General features: G+C 43.3%; 2 protein-coding genes across 2 annotated transcripts; both read right to left on the bottom strand.

Moving 5' to 3' along the window:
• Window positions 1–1,443: 1,443 nt before the first annotated feature.
• recql5 (RecQ helicase-like 5) lies at window positions 1,444–14,516 on the bottom strand. The gene is made up of 19 exons (XM_083976670.1): window positions 14,383–14,516; window positions 14,079–14,200; window positions 11,976–12,497; window positions 10,968–11,064; window positions 10,765–10,876; window positions 10,504–10,666; window positions 10,336–10,418; window positions 6,728–6,943; window positions 6,490–6,586; window positions 5,336–5,372; window positions 5,188–5,246; window positions 4,613–4,683; window positions 4,414–4,507; window positions 4,166–4,345; window positions 3,386–4,044; window positions 3,247–3,292; window positions 2,944–3,165; window positions 2,757–2,829; window positions 1,444–2,123 (listed from the first exon to the last, which is right to left on the bottom strand). The coding sequence occupies exons 1-19, from the start codon at window positions 14,477–14,479 to the stop codon at window positions 1,999–2,001; spliced, it is 3,075 nt and encodes a 1,024-aa protein (XP_083832796.1). The 5' UTR covers window positions 14,480–14,516; the 3' UTR covers window positions 1,444–1,998.
• Window positions 14,517–15,818: 1,302 nt separating this feature from the next.
• Window positions 15,819–21,727, bottom strand: LOC310989507 (butyrophilin subfamily 3 member A3). The gene is made up of 10 exons (XM_083976595.1): window positions 21,571–21,727; window positions 19,318–19,390; window positions 18,765–18,863; window positions 18,345–18,446; window positions 18,114–18,248; window positions 17,877–18,014; window positions 17,733–17,784; window positions 17,617–17,643; window positions 16,997–17,023; window positions 15,819–16,908 (listed from the first exon to the last, which is right to left on the bottom strand). The coding sequence occupies exons 2-10, from the start codon at window positions 19,375–19,377 to the stop codon at window positions 16,349–16,351; spliced, it is 1,200 nt and encodes a 399-aa protein (XP_083832721.1). The 5' UTR covers window positions 19,378–19,390; window positions 21,571–21,727; the 3' UTR covers window positions 15,819–16,348.
• Window positions 21,728–23,122: the final 1,395 nt, after the last annotated feature.

Below are 23,122 nucleotides of genomic sequence, written 5' to 3'. Positions count from 1 at the left end.
CTCTCTCCGGTGTGTGATGATGAGCAGCGGCTGGGCCTCACGCAGCCCCACCGGCTTCACCGCTCCGCCGCCACACAACGCTGCTGCTCCTGCTGCTGCGTTCAAGTGCTGTCGGAGATCTTCAGATACACGAGGACACTTTAACTCTTTATGCTGCTGCTACAGCACTGTCATCAGTGTTACATCTATGGTATCTTTCTCTGTCCCTGATGGGCTCTGTGTGTTCATTAAACATTTCCATGTAGTCATATGAAACAATAGGCTATAGTTTCATACATTGTTTCATATAACTATAGCCTAAATGGAAATGTTTAATGAGCTATACAGGACCTCAATAGGCTGTTTTATGATAATTTTCTTTCACATCCTTATCATTTAAGTTGATGCCTTGTTTTAATGCAACATATTCCTAAAGATATTATCTAATAATTATGTGCGTTTTGGCACAAAATGTTGGATGGTAAAATAAAATAAAAAGCTAGGAAAAACCCAAGCTTTTATTTTGAGGGGAGTTTTTGTATTTCTTATAAGACAACAATATTTTCCAAATGGATGTAGGCTACAACCCATCTATTGATTGTCTGAATCAAAGTAAATTGGAAGGTGGGAATTACATGGAGCACCTGAAGGCAGCACTCATGCAGGTGACGTCACCCTTTATCTGACAGCGTCCCCGGCACCGACATCTCCTCCTCCCCTCCTCCCTCCTCCCCCCTAGTGCTCTGCTAGTATTTCTTAATTGAGCCACAATGAGGGACGTCTCACACGGAGTCAGTCTCTTCCTGTCCAGCTCGGTCTTTATTGTAAACGTTTCAGAGCAGAGAGAAGACAAACTATGGCTGTTCAGACTCTACAGTCAAGTCTCTGTGTCCATCAGCGCCTCCAGTCCTCTTCGGGTTTGTCCTCATGTCTCCAGAGAGCAGCTGTGGCCTCTCACAGTCCTGACAGGCACTAAACATGAATAGGATTTCCCTCATTGGGAATAATACAGCTCACAAAGACAAAAAAACAGAAAACATCTCAGCATAAAATCTCTTCGTGCTAAAGCTGAGAGACGAGCTACGACCAATCTGAGCTTAGTTTAAATAAACAAAAACATGTGTCCGTTTTAAATCATACAGTATGTGTGTTATTTCTGTCCATTCACTTTGCTCTCTGTTCTGCAGTCCAGCAGCCAAAGACAAAATGTGTAGCAGCAATAAAAAACAACATAACATAATCAAAATCATCTGGTAACAATGATCTGGTTCTGGCAAATATTAAAATACTGTTGCAGTGTTTTTGTACGTTTTACCTCTATTTACTTAAAAGAATGTGTGTACTTCACATTACTGTCAACCACCAGCACCGTGTGTTTCCAGCTGATGATGCTGCTGCTGCTAAGGCTCTATGGATGGTTAAAGTGGTTGTTGTTTTGGCTGGTCCACCACCTTGGTCCAGCTACTCAGTAGATTATCAAATGGTTTGGTAGACGCTCATGGTCCACAGAGGATAAACCACCATAGCTATTCAGCACTGTATGAAAATCATCTTGCAGAGACTTGAATCATGCTTGACTGCAGGTTTACTGTAAGTGCAGGTTGTAAAATAAAAAAGAGGGCAGCACCACAAACGTCCCATCAAGTATGACCATACTGAAGTGATATGAAGTCTGATCGGTGATTTCAAACTGTCTGCTTTGGTCATCAGGAATTTGAAGTGTACACAATTTTCCATGAATTGGCTGACACATAAAGAACACCTGTCATGTTAGAGCTACCTCTGCTCTCCCAGGCTGTTACTGTTCATATTTTTATTGCTTGATTACTGACAAAAACTACAGTAGCAGCAGTAGCAGCTCGCCTGGGGGAAAAAAAAAAAAGCAGAACTTCTAGCAGCAAATCAACCATAAATCTGGTCAGCAGGCATCTGTGATGAAGCCTGAGATCATGGAACAAGAGGCACTGACAAAGAGGAAGTGTTTGGCCCTTAAAAAAAATGGCTATGTTTCCCTTTCTATCATTCCTTGTTCTCTGTGGTTTTACAGCTTTGTGGTCTTTTAAGGTGCTTCCAGTCTTCTTCGCTCTCACAGCGCTTGACTCCGCTGAAGAACTTCTTGATGAGAGCTTTGGCTTCTGCTTTAACTGTGGGCACAAATACGGACGTTAGAGAAGGATATATTGTTTATAGCAGGGGTGTCAAACTCATTTTAGTTCAGGAGCCACATTCAGCACAATTGGATGTCAAGTGGGCCTGACCAGTAAAATAACAGCATAATAACCTATAAATAACAAGAACTCTAAATGTTTCCTTTTGTTTTAGTGCAAGTACATTATACACTAATAGCACCTTTTTAGCCGTCAGTATCGGTATTAGCAGCATTTTTAGATATATTTTAAAGGTACTGTCTGTCTGTTTATCTATTCATTCTGTCTATTGTCGTGTTGTTTGGAATGAATGTATACATGGGCTGCTGGCATCAAGAATTTCCTTCAGGATGAATAAAGTTTATCTAATTCAATTCAATTATGAAGATGTTTACAGTTAATGAATTATCTTTTTACAAAACATCATGAACAAACTGAAGATTTTTGAGATAAATATGCACAATTTCAACAATAGTATGTCTCTTCTGTCTTCTATGCAATTTTCACACTTGGCAAATTCATCCTGCTGGCCGGATTGGACCCTCCTTTTCACATGTTTGACACCCCTGGTTTATAGCAATGCAAAGGTGGGATAGTGATTATTATTTTATGGATGTATCCCCTGCTTGCCTTGGCCTTTTCCTCGACTCCTTCCCTCTGCAAGAAGGTGAGACAGGTAGCGAGCGAAGGACTTGAAGAGCTCCTGCAACACCAGAAAACAACCGCTGAGAATTAACCGGCAAACAGGTCCGAGCCCGTTCCTTGATTTCACACTGCTGCTCCTCTGCAAACAGGAAATGATCATCGCCTCTCTCACCTTGGTGGCAAACTTCCCCTGAGTGTAAAACGGGTCCAGGTAGCGGACGACAATGTCGGCCGCCTCCTTCAGCGTCACCGGCTTGGGCGGCTCCTCCATCGGGAGCAGCGCCCTCTCCTGCACGTTGGGGTTGAAGGTCACTCTTCTGGTGCTGCCGCTGGCGGGACGGCTCCGCTTTGCCGTAGGAGACGACTCTCCGTTGGCTTCCGTGTCACCTGTCAGCTGGACATATGCGGGATGCATCGTCGTTAAGTTACTGGACAGGAGATGAGTCTTAAAAGTGGAGAGGACACAGACACTTACCTTCTCTATTAGAGCTGGTTTAGCTTCTTCCTCTGGTTTGTTTTGGCTGTGAAGTGTAAAAAGAAAAAAGACAGTTTATAAAAGACAACTCTTCCTGCAAAGTTGTCATAAAATATAGCGTAGTTACTTTGTGGCAGACCTCGTATCCTCTTTTGATGTTTCCAGAACCGGCTCCGGTTCTGAAGTCTCTGTTTTTGTGTTTGTCGTTTTCTCCTCCTCATCATCATCAGTTATAAGTATTACTTCTTTTTGTGTTTCTTCTTGCATCACACTCTGAGTCTCTGATTCCATAGGGCTTCCCTCCACAGCTTCTTCGGTGACAGGCGAGTGCTCCTGCTGGCAGGTGTTCTCCTCGGGGATCACAGTGGTAGTATGAGGTAAAGTATCATTAAGTTCCTTCAGCATCTCTGGCTCCTCTTGGCTTTTTTCTGTTGTTTGCTTCTTTGTAAAGTACTGGGAAATGTTGCGGGAACTTTTGGCAGCTTCGGCCAGCTTCTGCTGCTTCTTGCTCATGGCTTTGCCGCCCTTCGTCGGGCTGTTGTTCATGGAGGCGGCGACTGCATTCGCTCTGGCTCTGATGGACGATGTCACGGCCGAAGACGTCTCTGTGTTTGTCTCTTTTATTCTCACCTTGGCAGACGGCTCTCCACAGCCTCCTGAGCTGTCATTGTAAAACCCTCCACTCTCTGACCCTTTGTCAGAAGCAGTGTCCGACATGGAGGACTTCAGCAGTTCACTGGCGGTCTGGAAAGGGTTGGATGAGCCCCTTAGGCCCGCCCCTACCCTCTTACGCTTCATCTGGAGGAATCATGGAAAAACAGATAGAGGTTTTTATCAAGAAAGTTAGTTTGCAGCTGCAAGAAACCACAATACCTGCTTCTAAACTAGCTGAAGAACATGTCTACTGAAGAGATCTTACCGAGTAGACTTCAGATGCAGATGTGAACCCCTGCAGCTCCTCAGGAAAGGTTGAAGAAGATGAGGAGGAGGATGGTTCCCCTTTCCCTTTAGACTCAACCTCTCTGGATTCACTGCTGCCGTCTGTCTTGTCTCTTTCTCCTCCGGTCGACGGAGGTGCTGATTTCTTCATCTCTGACACCTTCAGAATAAGAGATGTGTCAGGCATTTGTCTTCCTTATAGCAACAGCTGAACGGTCAGGTGGTTACCTTCTTTAGGACGGCGGCTTTGTACAAGTTGGACGACTTGCTGCTCTTGAAGACCTCGTGTTCGAGAGCCACCGCCATGGGCAGAGTGTCAGAGCTGAGAGGTAGAAGGACAAAGAACAATGTCAGGTGACGGTGTTCGTTGTCCTTCAGAAAATGAAGTATGTCTAAAGAAAGATGCTTGAAACGTCTGGAGAATTACTTGAATGTGTCTTCTGCCCCCTGGTGGCCGTGTAGCGCCTCTTCCAAAAGGCACAGGCAGTGCTCTCTGGCCTAAAATAAGACATTTATTTACTGAATGATTAAAAATAACAGTGATAATATCAAATGGTGAGTGTAAATAAAAGATGTTGATGCTGATACATGATGAAGTGATACATGAATGAAAAATCTCCAGTTTTCCATTCAGGACAATACAACAATACAGGTTGATATGTTCACACAATTTACACCAAAGTTCAGATATTCTCAGTAATTACTGTACATCAATGTTTTTAAATAGAACAGCAAATATCCTCATTTCAGATACTGAAACTGAAGACTCTCCCCTCCTCTCTACAAAATGTCATCACTTACAGTCTATCATTTTATTCTGATACCATGTCTTCTCCTATGCTGTAGAAGTTCTGTATGTTTACGATAGCGGTGTTGTATCGCTCTGCTGTAATGTCTCTCTTCACATCTCACGACACATGAGTCACTGAATTCCTGCAGACGTGTTAATGAATGGAGCATATATGAGGAATGTGTCTGTGGCGTTCAAGTGCTCTGTTGTACCTTTATAGTGAGCCTGGGGATCCTCTGGCTGCTGGCCTCTCTGAGTGGGCAGCTGGCATCTGCACAGGAGGACAAGTCGCTTAAGTGAAAGTACACGACAGAATGAAGATTCATTCACAATGATGATTTGCTTCTTTATTTATATTACCTGGGGGAACAAAGTCCTCCCTCTGACCGTCAGTTCCCTGAAGAAACACGAGCACAGACAGAGGTCAGCAGTTAGTTGTCGATATTGAAGGAACTTCCAATCAAACACATGCACATCTGATTTGGTGATTCTTATTCTTAGTATTATTTAGAGAAGTGACATTGACACACTTCCCCTATCCCTGCTGCATTATGGCTTAGCTCCAGATTCACCATTAACATCACCACCGCTCTACGGCCAAATGAACACAACTAAATGTATCTGTTGCATTTGACACAGACCTCATGTCAGCTTGAGGGACTTTCAGAGTGAACTGAGTCTAGAGTTTTCAGAGCAGAACTGAGATTTAAAATGTCTGTCTCTTTCACCTCTCTATCCATACGTTCAGTTTTGTCCAGTCATACTTTATTCAAGACATTTATATTATCATCTTCTAGGCCTGTAAGAGCTGAGTTTTGTTTTATTATCCTGGATGTAGCATCAGTCTAATCTGGTAATTCTCTTCAGTGTTATCAAAGGTCCCATATTAGACACAGTTTGTTGATCCACAACAAGATTGACTTATGGTTTTAAGTAAAAAAAAACAAAAAAAAAAACAATTGAACTGTTTTTTTGTTTTTTTTATCAGAAATGACAGGCCAAAGAGTCAATCAGAAGAGAGGCGGCTCTGAGCCTCTCCTCTGATTGGCTGACTATTTTCTGAGTGAGTTAATATAGAACCTAGACCTGCTTTATAATTGAAATAAACTTTCAACAATACAGCACCCTCAATAGTTAATTGTAGTTCTGAGTGAAGTGAAACAGTCTCTTAATCGTCCATGACCATCATCACTGCTTTGTTGTTCTGCTCCTATTTATCGTACAGTTCTGACAACATTCCTGTTTTCATTTATCTGTGTTGTAAACTGTTTGGCCAACCTCCACTTGGGCTTGCTGAGGAATAGTTTTCCTTCAGTCTTTTGCCAGTTCCCTGAACATGTGGGAGCGATTTACAATGGGGGCCCCAGCAGCCCCTGCCTTTCTGTTGCCCGCAGCTGGCGAGCAGATGTAGAGACAAACAATGTTGGAGTTGTTTTTCTAGTCCGATTTAGTTCACACTTCTATAAGTGTTACATGGCGTCAGTTATATATTAGATCATTACATAATGATTCACCTTCCGTAGGTTCATCTGCTTTTTGAAGAGATCGGAAAACTCCTTTTTTCTATGCATGGTATCATCACTCCCATCACCATCTTCCTCTTCATCGTGCCTACAAGGTGTGACATTGGTGATAGTCAGTAGGTTCAATATTGCTTTATGTGGCTCTGAAATCCACACTGAAGAAGGATAACATCCAAAATGGGACGAAATCAAATCAGCATTTCAGACCAAGTGATTAAATCTGTCCTGCCTCTCAAAGCCGTAGCCCTTCTTTCCTCCTCCGTAAAGATTGGCCTGGAAACCGAAGGGTCCTTTGGGCTTCTCAGCTGCCCCAGTCGTGGTTCTGAGGACGGCCGATTTCTCCAGCTGGGCGCGTACTGCTTTAGGGTTACGGCAGAAGTCGCAGGTGCCGGCGCAATTTGGTGCTTTGTCTCCGAAGAAACTGGAGATGATGGCATGGCGACAACTGTGAGATAGATGAGGAAAAACTGAATATTAGAAACTAAATACATGTAAGGACAGGAAAGTGAGATGCAAGACCATGCAAAGCTGTTTGCATCATAATTTAATTCAAATTGGTCAAGACTGATGATGTTTTTGTGCGCCTCTCCATCATACAGAAGCTGTTTGGAGAGGTTATCTGGTGCATGACTGATCTATTGGATGTTGTGTAACCATGGCACACTGACCACAATCAATGTTTCTATTATGAAATAAGCCAAACAGGGCTGCCTTGTCATTTGACACACAAAAATACAACAGCTTGGCAATCAGAGTTGTAAAAGCTAATAAACAGATCTATTAGCTTTTCATCTTTTGATGTACGGATATGGAGAATGCATTAGAGCAAATTAAATCCTACTTAGGGAGGTGATTTTCACTCTTTCATGTTTCCCCACACATTGAGGTTTTTTGGGGTGTGTGCAACATTTTCATTTATAACAGCTCACCTAGTTGCTGTATGTATGTACGGTATGTTCTGGTTTTCATTCTGATCCCTGCTTTACATATGATTGTTTCCACTCTTTCTACAAAAAAGCCTGACGCTCCTTTATCAGAACAAGTATTATGTAACACCGCAACCACACAGAGAGAGAGAGAGAGAGAGAGTGAGTGTGTGTGTTTGGGAAGCAGCTCATTAAACGAGCCACTTCAACAACATACTAACTACCTTGCTGGAAATGGAAAGGCTGTCTCCACAGCCATGAAAGAGAGAGGAGCAGCCTCACCAAAAGGAGGTGGGGAAAGACAGAGAGAGGCACACAACAAAGAGTCTGCGAAAGCAACAGTCACTCCCAGGCAGGAGCGTCAGAGAGAAGACAAACTAAAGTCAGGAGCAGAGTGGATAACTACTCTGTGTGTGTCACTATCAAAAACAATAACAAAAAGAAGAGAGCAAGCCTGAAGAGCACACTGAAGGAAGAGCAGAAGAGATAAAGAGGACATTTTTCAAAAAGGAGAACAGAGGAGCAGTGGCTGCTGGGGTTGGTTTGTGTTTATCTCACTTTTTCCACAACTCCACGTGCAGACATCATCTGTACCTGAGGAATTATCGCTCCTAACCCTAATCCCTAATCTCAGGCAGCATCTGAGCACTCTCCCTCCACCTCCTCCTCCTCCTCCTCCGGATGATTTACAGGAGTCAGACACTCAGCAGGTAACTCCTTCAGGAGAGAAATACCATGTTCATCACCGTCTCCTCTTCATCAACTAGTCTGCTGCTTATGTGTGTTTTTATCTTTTTTTTTTGCCAGTTAGTCTGGGCTCGTCTGAGCTTGGGAAAACAACAAAGACTCTCATAGGTAAGTGCCTCTCACACTGAGCGCGTCTGTGTGTGTTTACGTGTGCGTTTCAGAGACAAAGCACCTGAGAAATACTGCAGGCCAGGGGAAGAATGACGGGAATGCATTTGAAAATACCAACTTGCTGTGTGCAAAACACACGGAGGAAATTTAAACTAGTCTGCTTTAAAATGAGGAGGTGGGGGGGCGGCTGCAGTTTCAGAGTTACACTTTGGCAGCTGCACGTCTACGTGGTTTCTCAATGTCTGGATAACATCTGTACATAATAAAAGTTCATTACTAAGCGAGACAGAGAGACTGTGGAAAAGTTTGAGTTGGTGGGGTAAACAGGAAACAGAAAAGTCACACTAAAAGGTAAACACACATGAATTGTTTTTCTCCAGATCTTAAGTTTGAAAAAGTAAAGAAAGGAACGCCCACCAAGCACCAACTGTGCAGAAATATCATCTATCAATCAGCATCATGTTGCCACAGTCACTTTCCTTGTGTGGCCTTACAAAAAAAAAAAATGCTTAACGCCCTAAACCACCAGTACCACCCTCTGTGTCATTACCCTGGTAAACATACTCACTCTCTCACACACACAAACTGGAATGGAAACATTGCATTGCTTTACATCAGTTCACCCCGAGGCAGTAAAACCCCAGCGTTCCTGTCATCGTAATCCTCCCACTTTCTCTCACAAAAGCACAATTATGTAGAGACGGTTAGTCAGCAAAACGTATTCATGTTCATAAAGAGCAGAAATGATGTGCTCGTGTCACCTCGCCCACTCAGGGCATCAGTGACAAGCAAACAGGAGGTTATATCCTGATGACACTGAACGCTGGTAAATAAATGAGATACTGTGTAAACCATATTCACGCCTGACCTTAACAGTGTAAACACAACCACCCTGTCCCTGCTGCGTCACGAGGATGGATCCCAAGGAAGAGACGCTGAACCTTTTGAACAGGATATGGGTAAAGCTGCAGGATCTGCCCAAAGCCAACGCTATAGAGGTGGGAGCTTTCTCCGTCCTGCTGACCTTCATCTGTGAGTGTCCGCTCCCTGTCGTAACTGACTCCCTTGTGTTACTTATTTAAGACTGAACTGGTCACGATACTGTCGATTTTTCTCTCCTGCAGTGGTGGTCCTGCTCATGATGGTGCTGAGCTGCCTGACCTGCTGCTGCTGCTGTCGTAAGACCAGGATGAAGGGATCAAACATCTGAGCGAATGTGCTGCGCAAACAAGGAATTATTATAATCATTTATAATCGAGCATCCAAGCACAGGAGATGGTGCAGGTACACCAAAATAAATAAAAAAAACACAACTCTGCAGCCCTCTGGAGCACAGTGAGACCTGTGGAGTCCTATCGAATCCTATTGAGAGCCATGGTCATGTAATTTATAGGTAAATATTCAAGCTTCATACTGGGTGTGTTCAGTGGTGCTGAAGAGGTCCCAGCCCTTGTTCAACAAAGCACCTGTCAAACACAGAGGGACGTCCTGACTGGCTGCCAAAGACACACCTGCCAAAGCTGCCAGATATTCAGGAGAATCCACATTCCATGGAGCATCCCTGAGCAACAACAGGGCAACAACAGTGGCTCTGATCTGAGGAAAAGGCAGGGCCAACCACCAAATGCAACTTTAATAATGGTGATGAAAAAATACGAGGAATATGAATAGGAAATTTATTTACCAAAAAATAATAATAATGGAGCGGGTTGTACAGTGAGACTGAAGAAAGAGGCCAAATGTGTTTGTTAATGTTTCCCTAAACCCGACTATGTGTCATTGTAAAGGTATGAGAGTTGGCAGCCACTTGGGAGTTCAGTAAGATCGACCAATGAAAAGGAAGCTGAAGCTGCTCCTTGGCACACTCAATGCAACAAAGCATAAAGAGAGATCAAGTCTGCCCTCTGCTGGACATTAACGTGTACATGTGTATAATGTATAAAACTGCAGCAAAGTGATTATGTAATGGTGCTTTGATATTACATTTATTGTCCTTCTTACTTTGATTTTTAAGAAATAAACACACATTGTGAGCACTGATTTCTCCACTCACCCTTCTTTCTCACAGTATGACACCATGGCCTCAAAGTCTGTAATGGCTGCTTTGTCCGACTCCTTTGCGCTGCCGCGTTTCTCCTGCGAACGATTTGTTCAGAGATGGTCACACACCGCGACGTTAATCTGATTCCTTACACTTAGACCGCCCTGTTGCTGAGCTGACCTGTCTGCGGCCGACTTCCTTGCGGATGAGGAAGTTAATTTGCTCCTTGTCTTTTCGGGAGTAGTAAGTGCGGCATGAGGAGGGCAGTCCGTCTCTCCCCGCTCGTCCCGACTCTTGGTAGTAACTGGCCAGAGACTTTGCGAGGTTCCAGTGAGCTACAAACCTGCAGGATGAGCAGAAACATCAGCACATACAAATTTACATATTCTATCTAGTATATGGAGAAACTAATACAGCAAAAAAAAAACCTCACCGCCTCACCTGACATTGGCTTTGTCTACACCCATACCAAAGCTGATGGTGGCTACAATTACCAACACCTTCCCCTCCATCCACTCATTCTGAACCTCTGTGCGATCTCCTGCTTTCAGACCTGCGTTAGCACAAGTCAAACACATCAGCTGCAGTCCTGCTGCTTTCCATTCCCACACCGAACCTACACATCAAGCGGAAAACACTCCTACCTGCATGATAGGGCTTGGACAAGACTCCAAGTTTGGTCAGCTGGTGGGCCACCGTCTCACAGCCCTCCCTCGTCCGACAGTAAACAATCCCACAGCCCTGTTCACAAATACACACAGAAGTGTGAGAAAACCAGCATTTTTAGAGTAAACACAATCAGTCAAAACATATCACCATATTCAGTATCAGACAAGACTTCATGTAACAAGCTCCAGCCGAGCCATTCAAGGTAAACGTTTCATTGTCTGGTTATAAAATATTCTGCCTTCATTTGAGAGCGCTCAGGGCTGAGAACTTGCCTGAAGTGAGGCGTGACATCTGTCACAGTTACGCATTGGAGAAGCCTCAGATTTGACATGCAGAGCTATGTTAAAATCCTTCACGTTAAATTGCTCCTGTTTTCAAGAAAACAGTCCCCACAGGGTTGTTGTGAAGATGCCTAGTGTTTATCCTGGGATGAAAAGATTCAAAGAGCTGAGGATTGATTTGGGTGCAATGGGAACTGTACCGTTATCAAACCGTTCCACCTCCACTGTTATTCCATCACTAGTTGCAGAGATATTACATCCAAGTCTTTCCAAGTTTTTCTTTTAAAAATCTTATTCCTTTTTTGTTATCATAATTACTTTACTTTTGCTCCTATGTAGGATTCTGTTCGTCTTGGTTTTATTTTTTCAATATCCAAGTGTTGGATACATGTGATTTTTAAACACAACAGGACAGTATCATCCAGAAACCAAACTGAAGTCAGTCATTGTATGTCTCCGTTTCATTTTGCTTTATCTTATTCTCCTTGCCCATGAAATACTAACAAATATAAAACAGAGAAACGCTCCGTCTAACTACAGTGATTATTTTTGTCTCTGTCTTTTCAAATGAGCTGCTCCAACACGACATGAGTGTAGCTGTTTAAAAATAGAAACACAGATGAGTGACGGCTAAGCAGATGTGATCTATTATTTAAGGATGGAGCAGAGCCACAGCATCCACACAGAGCCCAGTCCACTCACCTGTCCAGCAGAGCCGCTGCCCAGTGCCAGGGCCTTCTGAATAAAGGCATGGAGGTGTACATAGGGGTTGGGGTGCAGCTCCGTGAAAATCACATCATAGTGCAAGTTACTGCGAAACACAGGTGTAACAAAAGACAGAGGCGAGCGCAGCCTGAGGGACTGAACAATGTCCTCTTGTACATTCTTGGGTGCTGTGGCTGTCAGGGCCAAGCAAGGGACTCCAGCCATGCGAGCACGCAGCTCGCCCAGTTTGAGGTAGTCCGGTCTGAAATCGTGACCCCACTGAGAGACGCAATGAGCCTCATCCACAGCCAGGTAGGACACCAGGCCGCGGGAGCACAGGCCCGTCAGGCACGGTTGAAACGAGGGAGAGGCCACCATCTCTGGAGTGATGTAGAGCAGCTTCAGCTTCGGGCTGCTGCTCTCCAGGTCGGTCAGGATCAAACGACGCTCGCCGACTGGAAGCTTGGAGTTGATGGAGCAGGCGGGGATGTTCAGAGCCGTCAGGTGCTGCACTTGGTCCTGAGAGAAAACACAAGTAGTGAGCAACAAGAAAGAAGAAAGGACCACATGGAACAACCTCCATTTGTCCTAAAATGTGGTCAAATCTTCATCTAAGTTACAGTTCCACAATCTATTTTAACTAATAACACATATAATTGTATTGCTCTTGTCTATAGCCTACTACATAGATTAAACTGTCAACATTACACTGTAGAAAAACTATGTGAAACCCTTGGATACTGCCATCAACAAAAAGCTAACTGGGGTTTGAAAACAATGAGACAAGACTGGAGATGGAAGTTAGATACTTTGCAAATCACAAGAAACCTGATGAAAATAATTCCTCTCAAGACAAAGATCTCCGAAGAGTGTAAGGGTGACAGCAGTCATCTCAGACAACCTGTTTGTACTGCAACTGGAGTTGATGTAGTTCTGTGGCTACACTTCCTAAAAGCTGAAACCCTGCTAATATGACTCCAGAACCACAATGCAGAGTGATCAATAGCACATGAAAGAACCACAGAGTAATAACAGGTTCATAGGACTCATCGGAGCAGGTTGGTGTCTGTGTTCATGAGTCTACCATATTTAAATCTGATCCTGACTCCTGTAGAGTTACATGGAGCATGATTTCCATATTGGGACACTGCGGAGGAAGCTGCTCCCCAGAAACATACATGATCTCTGTGCCTGAAGTCTGCAGCTTGACACGCTGCAACACTACTAGTAATAGGCTAATACTTAGTGAACACGAACATGAATTGAAGCCGAATGCAGCACTACACAACACATGTGGTGGTGAAAAGGGTGAATCGTTATGGAAGGAGCATCATGACATCATCACAGGGAAAGTAACTAACCCTGTTTTTTCAAGATACATTACGAGATAATGTCAAGGTGTCTGTCCACCACGTTGAAGCAAGAAGTTGGGTGATATAGCAGGACAACAACTACCACAAAGCTCACACTGGTTGTTTAAACAGTGTTTAATGCCGGAGTTCACTTACTCTTTCTACCAGAAGTGTGAATGTTTGTGTGACATTATCTCAGGGGCAGTATTTGTTTAAGTGCCTTAGGTTAACCTCAGATCCCATTTGAAGGGATAGTTCAACATTTTGGCAAATTCACCTATTGCTATAATCCCTATAGTCATAGGGAGTAGGTTCATTACCTTTCTCGTAATGTTACATTATTATTTCATAGCGTGGTGAAAGTGCAGGTCACAACTTCTCCACGAGACATTTTGGAGTTGTTGGATTCATTGTGTATTTGATGAGTTTTGAAGGACAGCGGACCTGTACTGTTCACCTCCATTGTGTTTGCTAAGCAGCTCACATCTGTGCCCTGCAGATCTCAAAACAACATGCACCTACGATTAAAGGTAACGAACCCAACCCTATGACTATTGGGATTATGGCAATAGGCAAATTTGCCAAAATGTTGAACTATCCCTTTAATGGCCAATCAGTTCATTCAACCAGCTCATTCCCAGAGGGTCACACACTCTATTCTTGCCACTGTAACTCAGACTGCTCCCTTGCAGTGTCTCACGGGTTTGTACTGAAGTGACTGATCCGGGGACAGAGACCTGAGACTGACCTGGATGAGGGCGATGAGTGGGGAGATAACCAGCGTGATCCCCTCAGCCAGCACTGCAGGCAGCTGGTAACAGAGGGACTTCCCTGCTCCAGTGGGCATACACACAAACACATCCTTGTCACCTGCACACACACACAAAACACCAACGACTCACACATTACGGCCTCCATGGTAACCAAAGCAAAAACAATTCCGACATGTTGTTGAGTTTCCTTGTTGCTGTTAGCAAGTTTAAGCAACTAATTAGCTCAGAGCTACAGAGACGAAGGTAAAGCGCAGATAAATGAGCGGCTGACTGACTCACCTCTGAGGATTGCTTTGACAACATCTTCCTGTGTTTTAGTCCTGAAGCTGTCGAACCCAAAGTGGGTTTTTAAAGCCTGTTTTAAACTTGTTGTCATCGTCTTTCTGTCAAATTACCCTTTCTGGAGTCGTCGCACACCGATGACATCATCGTCTTAGTCGTAAAATATTTTTCAAATGAAAATGAAAGTAAAAACAAAACAAAACAAAACACACACCAAAAAACAAAAACAAATTTAACAATGGCCCGTGGATCATTTATAAAATATTTTAAATGTTCTCTTTTTGTTGAATATTTGTGGTGAAAACAGGTGCCACGGTCAGCGCGCTCTGATTGGTTGCTGCTAAAGCCTCTTCAGCTGAGCATGTGGACCATGGATGTATTATATTAGATGTGGACAGCAAAGGTTTCCACTCTGTTTCCACTTCATACGGTATGAATGCTTCTTTCCAAGCAGCAATAACCCTCCTCTTTTATATTAACCTTTATATTTATTTATTTATATTTATAAGTTTTTTTTGTTTGTTTTTTACTTAGAAAGTAGGCTACCTACCCTTTCTTTCATAATATACATTAATATTGAATGGATTATCAGGCTACCATTATTTATTGTGTTCCTGCTGTTACGGTCGAGCTGATTGTAATGTTTTCATACACTGTCAGGCGGTTTAATCTTCACTGAAACATCATATTCACAAAGGATTATTATATGAACCATGAATAACTATAGGGGTGGCAGGTTGAATGATGGAAAATCCACATAGCCTACAGCACTTTGCCACCAGGTAAGTTACATTCATCACCCTCTTCAACACATTAGGTCTCTTACTGGAAAGTGATACTGTAAGGAATTAGTAACTGTTGTGTGAATATTAAATACAATATTCACTGTAAACTGTTATGGGAGTAAAATGAAGTAGTAAAAGTAAAATGCTATACAATCTGTGTCGAGAATATGCAACTCAAACTGGATTTGATTATTTGATTAAATGTATTGAATCAGACAAGGGGTATAATGTCATATGCCATACTACTATGACATAATGCATCAAATGATTTTGTTATAAGAGACAATAATAATCCATTGTCCCATTTTATTTGCTAAACTACCAGGAAATCAAACTGAACTCATGTCATTATTCTGCAACCTGAGGTGAAGTGTCAGATCATTTATAAAATTCAGTGCTGGAGTACTGCCAGCTGCAGATTTTTTCTGTGACCTAGGAATATGACCTTTGTATGTACGCAAGCAGAGACAGAGCAGAGATGGGAGGCCTGAGAAAGGAGGGATAATAGTGAGCAGGGAGAAACAAGAGAAGATCCTGAGGCAGACAACTGATACCACCACTTTATTCACCCAAGATAGTGTGAACTTGCAGGGACCGGGTTTGTGCACACACACCACACACACTTCAGCTCTCATTGCCATCATCTTAAGATTCAGCCATTTTGTCTGTTCCCGCATAGACCGTACCCCTGCATCAATAAATAGACCAAAATTTAAGACACATATTTGCTTTATTTGTTATTCACATAGTGCATTCTCACTGCAGGATTAATATTGCACAGCGCATTACATAAATGCTAGAGGCTTTGTTTGAAATGTATGAAAATACATTATGTACGTGAGCAAAGGGAAACATGACAACATGGTGGGTTCAGTCATTGACAAGTGGCCCATTGAGATGTGTGTAGTATATTGTCCTACGCTGAGAGCACCGACCTGAGTTAGCGGACGGGCTGTAGCAAGAGAGACTCCCTCTAGGGGGGCAACGTGATAACTATAGTGAAAGAGAGGCAGCAACAATCACAGTGAAGCAGTAGCAGCACAGAGCGTGGTAACGTACTGGAACTATTGATGGTCCTTTACATCAGGATCTCTGATTACAGTATAACATAACCTGGTTTATCATACTTTAACATGATGTCTACTGGAATTGGAAGGCAGAGGTGACGGAGGGAAAATTCAACCCCAGAGACAGGACGTGGAGCAGAGACACTGGGTCTTAGCTGCTGGGGACTTGATCACCAGATCCTTGATGATCTCCACTGTGCCGAACAAGGGGAACAGCTTCTCGTTGAAGCTCTCGTTGTAGGTGTAAATGTGCAAGTGTTTGTCCACGTCATAGAAGGACAGCTGGCCGTGGTCGTAGTCGAGATAGATGCCCACTTTACGGGGGATGAGGCCCGGTGGCAGGGAGGTGAAGGGCACGGTCAGCGCCTTCAGCTCGGTGCCCCTCTCCAGCCGCAGGGTCAGGTACCCCGTGTTGGTGTTCAGCGACTTGAAGCCTTTCCTCAGGGCCGACTCCTTAGCCACGCCCAGTCGCCAGTCCCGCTCGCCGACCTCCACCTCCCAGTACTGGCGGCCGGAGCCGAAGCCCTCCACCCCGACGGCGCACCACCAGCCGTCGAAGCGTTGGTGGTAGTTGGGAACATCCTTCCTCTGAAAGCCGCAGCGCATCTTCTTCTCATCAGTGGAGATAAGCAGATCAGGGTTGGCTGTGTCCAGATCCAGAGTCACCTCAACTACAGAGAAACGTAACAGTCTGAATTACCGGACGGGTCCAGAGGAGAGGACACTCACTGAAACACTGATTATACATTAATCCTGTACCTGCAGCATCTGAGATCCAGTCCCACACTGCAAAAACAGAGATGACAGTGAAAACAATATAATGTTGCAAACCTAGTATTACACATATCGCAAAACTGTGTTTTTGGTTCGGATATGTACAGTAGGCCATAGCAACAGTGTTTATGGACTGGAGAGTGGATACTGTCAAGATGAGAATGTTGAGGAAATGAAATTCAACCTGCAACATCTCCATCAGGCAAACAGCCATGTGAAGTAAAAGCATGTTGTATCCACAGACAAAAGATGATACCGCAAAATAATTATCAATGCACAGAAAATGATATATGCAGTCCTTATTTATTTTTAATATGCATGTTTAAGTGTTTCAAAATAATGGATGTTATTGCAGTGTGGTATTTTCTTTATTGTTCACATAGATGTAGCATGGCAAAAAACCTTTCAGGCTGAAATGTTGCATCAATCCAGATTTTTGGAGCTGGAAAATTTCAATGTGTAATAACCTCTCATGCTGTTTTTTGTCCTGCCCTTGATGTGCACACTATCCACCTCTTTCACAACACACCGAATATATGCAAAACTACAGAAATACTGCACATCAGGTTTTCATTATGAATGCTGAGCTACTGTATGTGGCTCACCTGGTTGGGGAACATAGGATATGCCACCTGGAAGGAGATAACAACACATTCATAGTGGTGTGAGAGTTTACAAATATACAATACATTTCAACCTAATTCTGTTTTGATTGACAAACCAATATTCTGAGTCCTCTGCTTCCACATGAGCCACTGCTGTGGGATGGTGTCCTACAAGAACATGTCAAGAAGATTTGTGTTATACAATACAATAAACTAATTAACAGATCACAATGTGTGTGTGATAACATGGGTCTTCTTACCTTATCTGGGCGCTGCAGCATTAAAGTCCACATGACCAGCTCCATAGCGGTCAGCAGATTGGGTGCACGGCCCCAACGCCAGGCTGACTGCAGATCATCCAGAGCCTTGGCCACAGGTTCCCCAGGCCACACGCTTCCCTGCAAAAATGATCAATGGTAACAACATGTGACGACCGAGGGAAAGAAAATCAGTCTGATCAGTCAAATGAACGAGAAACATGAACTGTGTGAACCCACCTCAGGCTGAGCTCTCACGTCTTTGATCCAGTTGAGGATCCCATTTTTGGCTTGCATCAGGTCTTGCTCATTAATCAGATCAGGCAGTTTGCCCTCATCCATCTCTGGCCACCCATCAGTCTGCAGGGGCCTCTTCTGCAGGTACAAAGATGCACATATTCAGTCATTAATCCTCTCTGAACCCTACACATACTGACGGTATCTCATGATCATTTGTTTCTTAATGAGCACCTTGCTCTCCAGTATAGAGGCCCACTGTAGGATGAAAGCCTTGCACAGAGGAGTTGGCCAGGTGTCATCCTGGTTCCAGATGTGCTCCAGGACCGCTGACCTCTGCGGGCGGGAAACAGAGACAGAAACATAGGATTGGTGAAAGTAGGTTCATCCCTGCACCATTTCTGATGACAGGCTCATTGATTTGACTTGATATGTGAGTTTAATGTCCACTTTACCAGGCTGACACTCAATGGTCCAACAGAAAGATGATTTTTAACCAATATTGGTTTCTTTCATATCATGTCTGGTTTGATGGGTGAGTTGGTCTCAGTTAATTATTGCTTAACCTGGATACAGACAGGCCAGCCCTGAGAGCCTTCAATAACAGGCAGCAGGTGTTTATCTTGTATGCAGTGTGTTGCCAAGGTGCTGTACCTGACACACTCGGTTGAGGTCTCTAGCCATATCCACAACGAACAGCTGATCCTCATCCAGAGGCTCCCTCTTGTCTCGCTTCGCTCTCTTGTGTGATTCCTACAAAATAATGTCATTTTCTTTAGGACACTGTAAAGGTTTTCAGCAAAAAGACAAGACGGAAAGACATTTGGAGGACAAAAGTGCTGCTCTGCGTGTGCCTTAGAGATTAATAAGGTCAAATCAGAAAGCAGTCGGTCACTCAGCCTAATCAAAATGCACATTGCGGCTCTGGTCCTGTCAGCAGAAACAAAAGACACCCTTCCCTTCCAGCCTCTCTGCCTCAATCCATCTCATCAGCAACTCTCTGCACACTGTGGCTGTTTCTTGTTAAACAGAGCCAGGAGAGGAGAAATGCGTGCTGTCACATGGCAGGGTAAAACAAAAAAGATGTTGTTGTATCAACTGTCTGCTTATAAGCATCGGAGTGACCCACAAACCTTGCCGCCGGGAGCAAAACAGGTTTGCACATTAAACATGCAATGTTTCTGTAGAGTGAACCAAAACATGTTACCTTTATCTTGGCCGTGAAGTTTTTGGCCGGCTCCAGCATGAAGTTAAAACAGTGCATCATCTTGACAGAGTTCCTGCAGTGAGAAACACAAATAAATGTGACTCCAGATAATCACATTCACATGACTGTGTCTTACTTAGTCTTACTCTCTGCTCCTTTGCAGTCAAAGTAACTCGACACAGGACAGTAGATTACATATTTTTGAATGTCCACGTTTTCTCCCCATCTACACGGTCCCTTTGCTGCAGAGATGCGGATGATGCGGACAATTCTCAGTTGTACCTCCCCATAAAGCCCACAGATTTGACCATGCTTCCTCCCTACACAACTGTTTAGTCGACATTAAAAACTGGATGTCAATCAATTTACACCGAATATACACAACTTTTCGCCTGTCACCAATTTGTTAAGACGACTCAGCGTTCTCTTTGACTGCAACTTGTGCTTTGAGAGTGACATCACAAAGATTGTGCAAATTGTGTTTAGAGAAATATCAATAAAATTAGACAGATTTTTTATTTTAAGGATGCTGAAATCGCTGCATCTGCTTTTGCCTCCACACACCTTGATTACTGTAGCAGCCTTTAATCCTGTGTCAATCCAAAAAAAACCTGAAGCATCTGCAGACTTGGCATAGCACAGCTGCTAGACTTCTAAAGCAGGACTAAGCTGCATCATCACATCACTCCTGTTTCAGACTGACCTTTTAACCCTTTATGAACCATTATGTTCTTTGAGATGCTCAGGCAGAGGTCTGCTATTTGTCACAGAGTCTAGGATGAAAATGACAGGCACAGAGCCTTCACTATCAAGGCTCTGGAACGATCTGTCTGAGGGATTACGACAGTCTGCGTCAGTGTCCGTTTATAAGTCATGCCTCAAAACTTATTTTTATCGACAAGAATTTCCTGATTTTACAACTGTGTAATAAACATTTGTGTTGGGGATGGCTTTCTAGTGAAAAACCTGTTTTGGTCTCTCAGAGGCGACACTGTCATGTCATGTAAATCATTGAACACATGATGGAGAGTTCACATGGTCATAAGGGTGACCACAACAAGTTTTTAAGTGGGTGAAGGATGTAGCGCCCTTGGCCCTGGCTGGCACTGTCAAATCCATAAATGATCCACTAACCAAGTTAATAAAGTCAAATTATAGCTGGTGAGATATGAGGATTGTGTCTGCCGTATACAGGAGGTCACATCGGGCTCAGAGACCAACAGTGATCATTAACCGGAGCAGGACCAAAGCAATAAAAAGCAGTGGGAAACGTGACAGGCCCTGCACACGGCCAATGTGAAGCCTGGGCTGCCACCCTGATTGTCTCCTTGGTCCCTCTGTCTCTCTCTCTCTATCTCTCTCTCTCTGTCTCTCTCTCTCTTTCTGTCCTCCTCACTCACCTCTTTGAGTCATTCCCTCACTTTCTCGCCAATGCAGAGGAATACAGGGGCCCGCTCTGTCTTGCTGGCACCGAAGCCAGTCAGGACAACCAGCCTGAACAGGTTCTCATGCCAACCCAGACTAAAAGGATGATGTGGGTGAATTCACTGGCATTAATTAAACCCCTCTGCACATCCATGTCGCTAATTCCAACTAATGTCTATCTGCTTCATTAAACACAGCCACAAACTGTCCCAGTTAGACTGTGAATGAAGTTATTCTCATTAATATAAAATATATTTTTGCAGCATTGCAGCTCAGCCAAGCTCCACAAAGCTGCAACATTATGACACTTGTATATGTGCATGCAGCTGGTGTATTGTGATATAACACAACGTCCGCAGTAACACTGATTTATACTGAGAAACACTGCTAAAATGTCACATTTGCATACACACATTGACAGGATATCGCAATCGCGTGCACAGAAATTAGACTACATGGGTGTTAAGTAGGAACAGATTGGTTGGAGAGGATTTATTGGTGTCGTGATAAAACATGACCATGCAGCTTTTGCAGTCTGGGCGACCCAGTTCGAGGGCCAGCTGATGACTGCGCAGGAGATAAACACACACCTGCCGTGTGACTTTGCGGCAAATCTGTTGTTGTCTGTTGTGAATGCAGTTGAGAATCTTTCTGCACGTTACAAACTAATCTGTCCACTGCTGCGCGCGCGTGTTATATACAGTACAGTTACACATTTCATACATGTATCCTGCTATTGTCGTTTTTTTTTTTTTAATGCGTCCTACACAACAACGCAAATAACACAGTGTTGGGTCTTTTTTAAGGTGCAGACGGCGGACAGCTTACCTTGCTCCTCACAGGGCTGCTGACTATAAAAGTGCGGTTCTCTTCTCGTCACAGACGCGCGAGGAGTCTGAGCTGGTGTTTTGTCTGCGTGCTGCAGTGTCTGACCTTGTTTACATACACGGCGGCTCGGTCGGGAAGGCTCGGCCTCCTCCGGCAGTGACGAAGGCGACTGTGACGTCAGCCGGACACGCAACCCATGTTTGTGTGGTGAAGATGTTACACACAATTAAAGAGAGATAGGGTGACATCAGGTAAATTGGGCCATCAGGTAAAATGAGCCAGTTAAGGTTTGAGCCTCCTAGCTTTTTAAGTTTTAACAGGCAATGGCTGTAAATGATTTCAAATTGTTGCTACAACTGTACTTGACAAAAAACAATTGATTTGAGTGGTCTCTGGTTGCTGTTGTGGGTGGGACAATGCTTTATATCCAGCCTGCTGAGGAGAAGTGTGCGAAAAGTGGCCTGGCAAACAAATTTCACTTGAAACTGATAAGGTTGATAACTCCGTAAAAAAACAGATCTACAATAAAAAATGTGATTTATAATAGGCATTGTGATTCCCCCCATTGGATAGAATGCAAAATTCTTGCTAAGCTTACTTATTTTTAATTTAAATGCATTTTTTGTGGGTGGCTCAATTTACCTTAATGCATCATGGTAAATTGAGCCATGCATTTCAGCTAAAATGGGCCACATACAAAACACAGTCTTACACTGAAGTTAAACAGAAATTGAGGGTGCAAAACATGTTCAAAGTTAGATATATATCCAAGGTTGATCAGTGCCACTCATGGTGCCATTAGCACTGTGGGGGAAAAAATGGCATCTATAATGCCACACACACACATACACACACAGTAAAAGAGCCTATAACATAGTCAGTTAACAAAGAGCATAGCAACAACATGATCATGTAATTTTAAAATGCATTTTAAGATTAAAAAATGTCTTCAACCTCTTATGTATTCACTGTTAATGTTAAGTTTAGTGTTGTAGTTTAGTAGTAGTGTCAATTAATTATTAAAATTTAAATGATTTCTGCTAAAATTACTGTGTTGTTCTCTCTTGGCCCAATTTAACTGAACGGCTGGCCCATTTTACCTGAACCTTCATCGTACCTCGAGAGGGAATATCCCGATACTTTAACTCTCATAATTCCAAAATAATTATACTTTTTAATTTTTTTTTCACACAGAAACATTTAAGAGACCTATGTCGATTTTTAAAAATATCAATGGATTTCATGCATAGCGTTTTTGATGGTCTTATTAATCGTTTACCAAAAAGTGGCCCATTTTACCTGACTTCACCCTAGCTAGTTTTTTTTTCTCTTAAAACAGAGGACGGTTTCATTTTCGTATTATGTGACAATGGTGTTGTGCTGTCTGGAGACTTCTGAGATTTCTGAGGGGGAGAATTTTTAAATGACTCTAACCCACACCAATAGCCGACTTTATATATTTATATATACATCATCACAGATGTTATTTGGCAAAAAAAAAAGAAAAAAAAAAAAGATTGTAGGCTATGGTTCTGGTTCTGTTTTAAAATGG

The sequence above is a fragment of the Trachurus trachurus genome, assembly GCF_905171665.1.
Source record: "Trachurus trachurus genome assembly, chromosome: 8".
NCBI lineage: Eukaryota > Metazoa > Chordata > Actinopteri > Carangiformes > Carangidae > Trachurus > Trachurus trachurus.
This window is presented reverse-complemented; position numbering and strand designations above follow the sequence as displayed.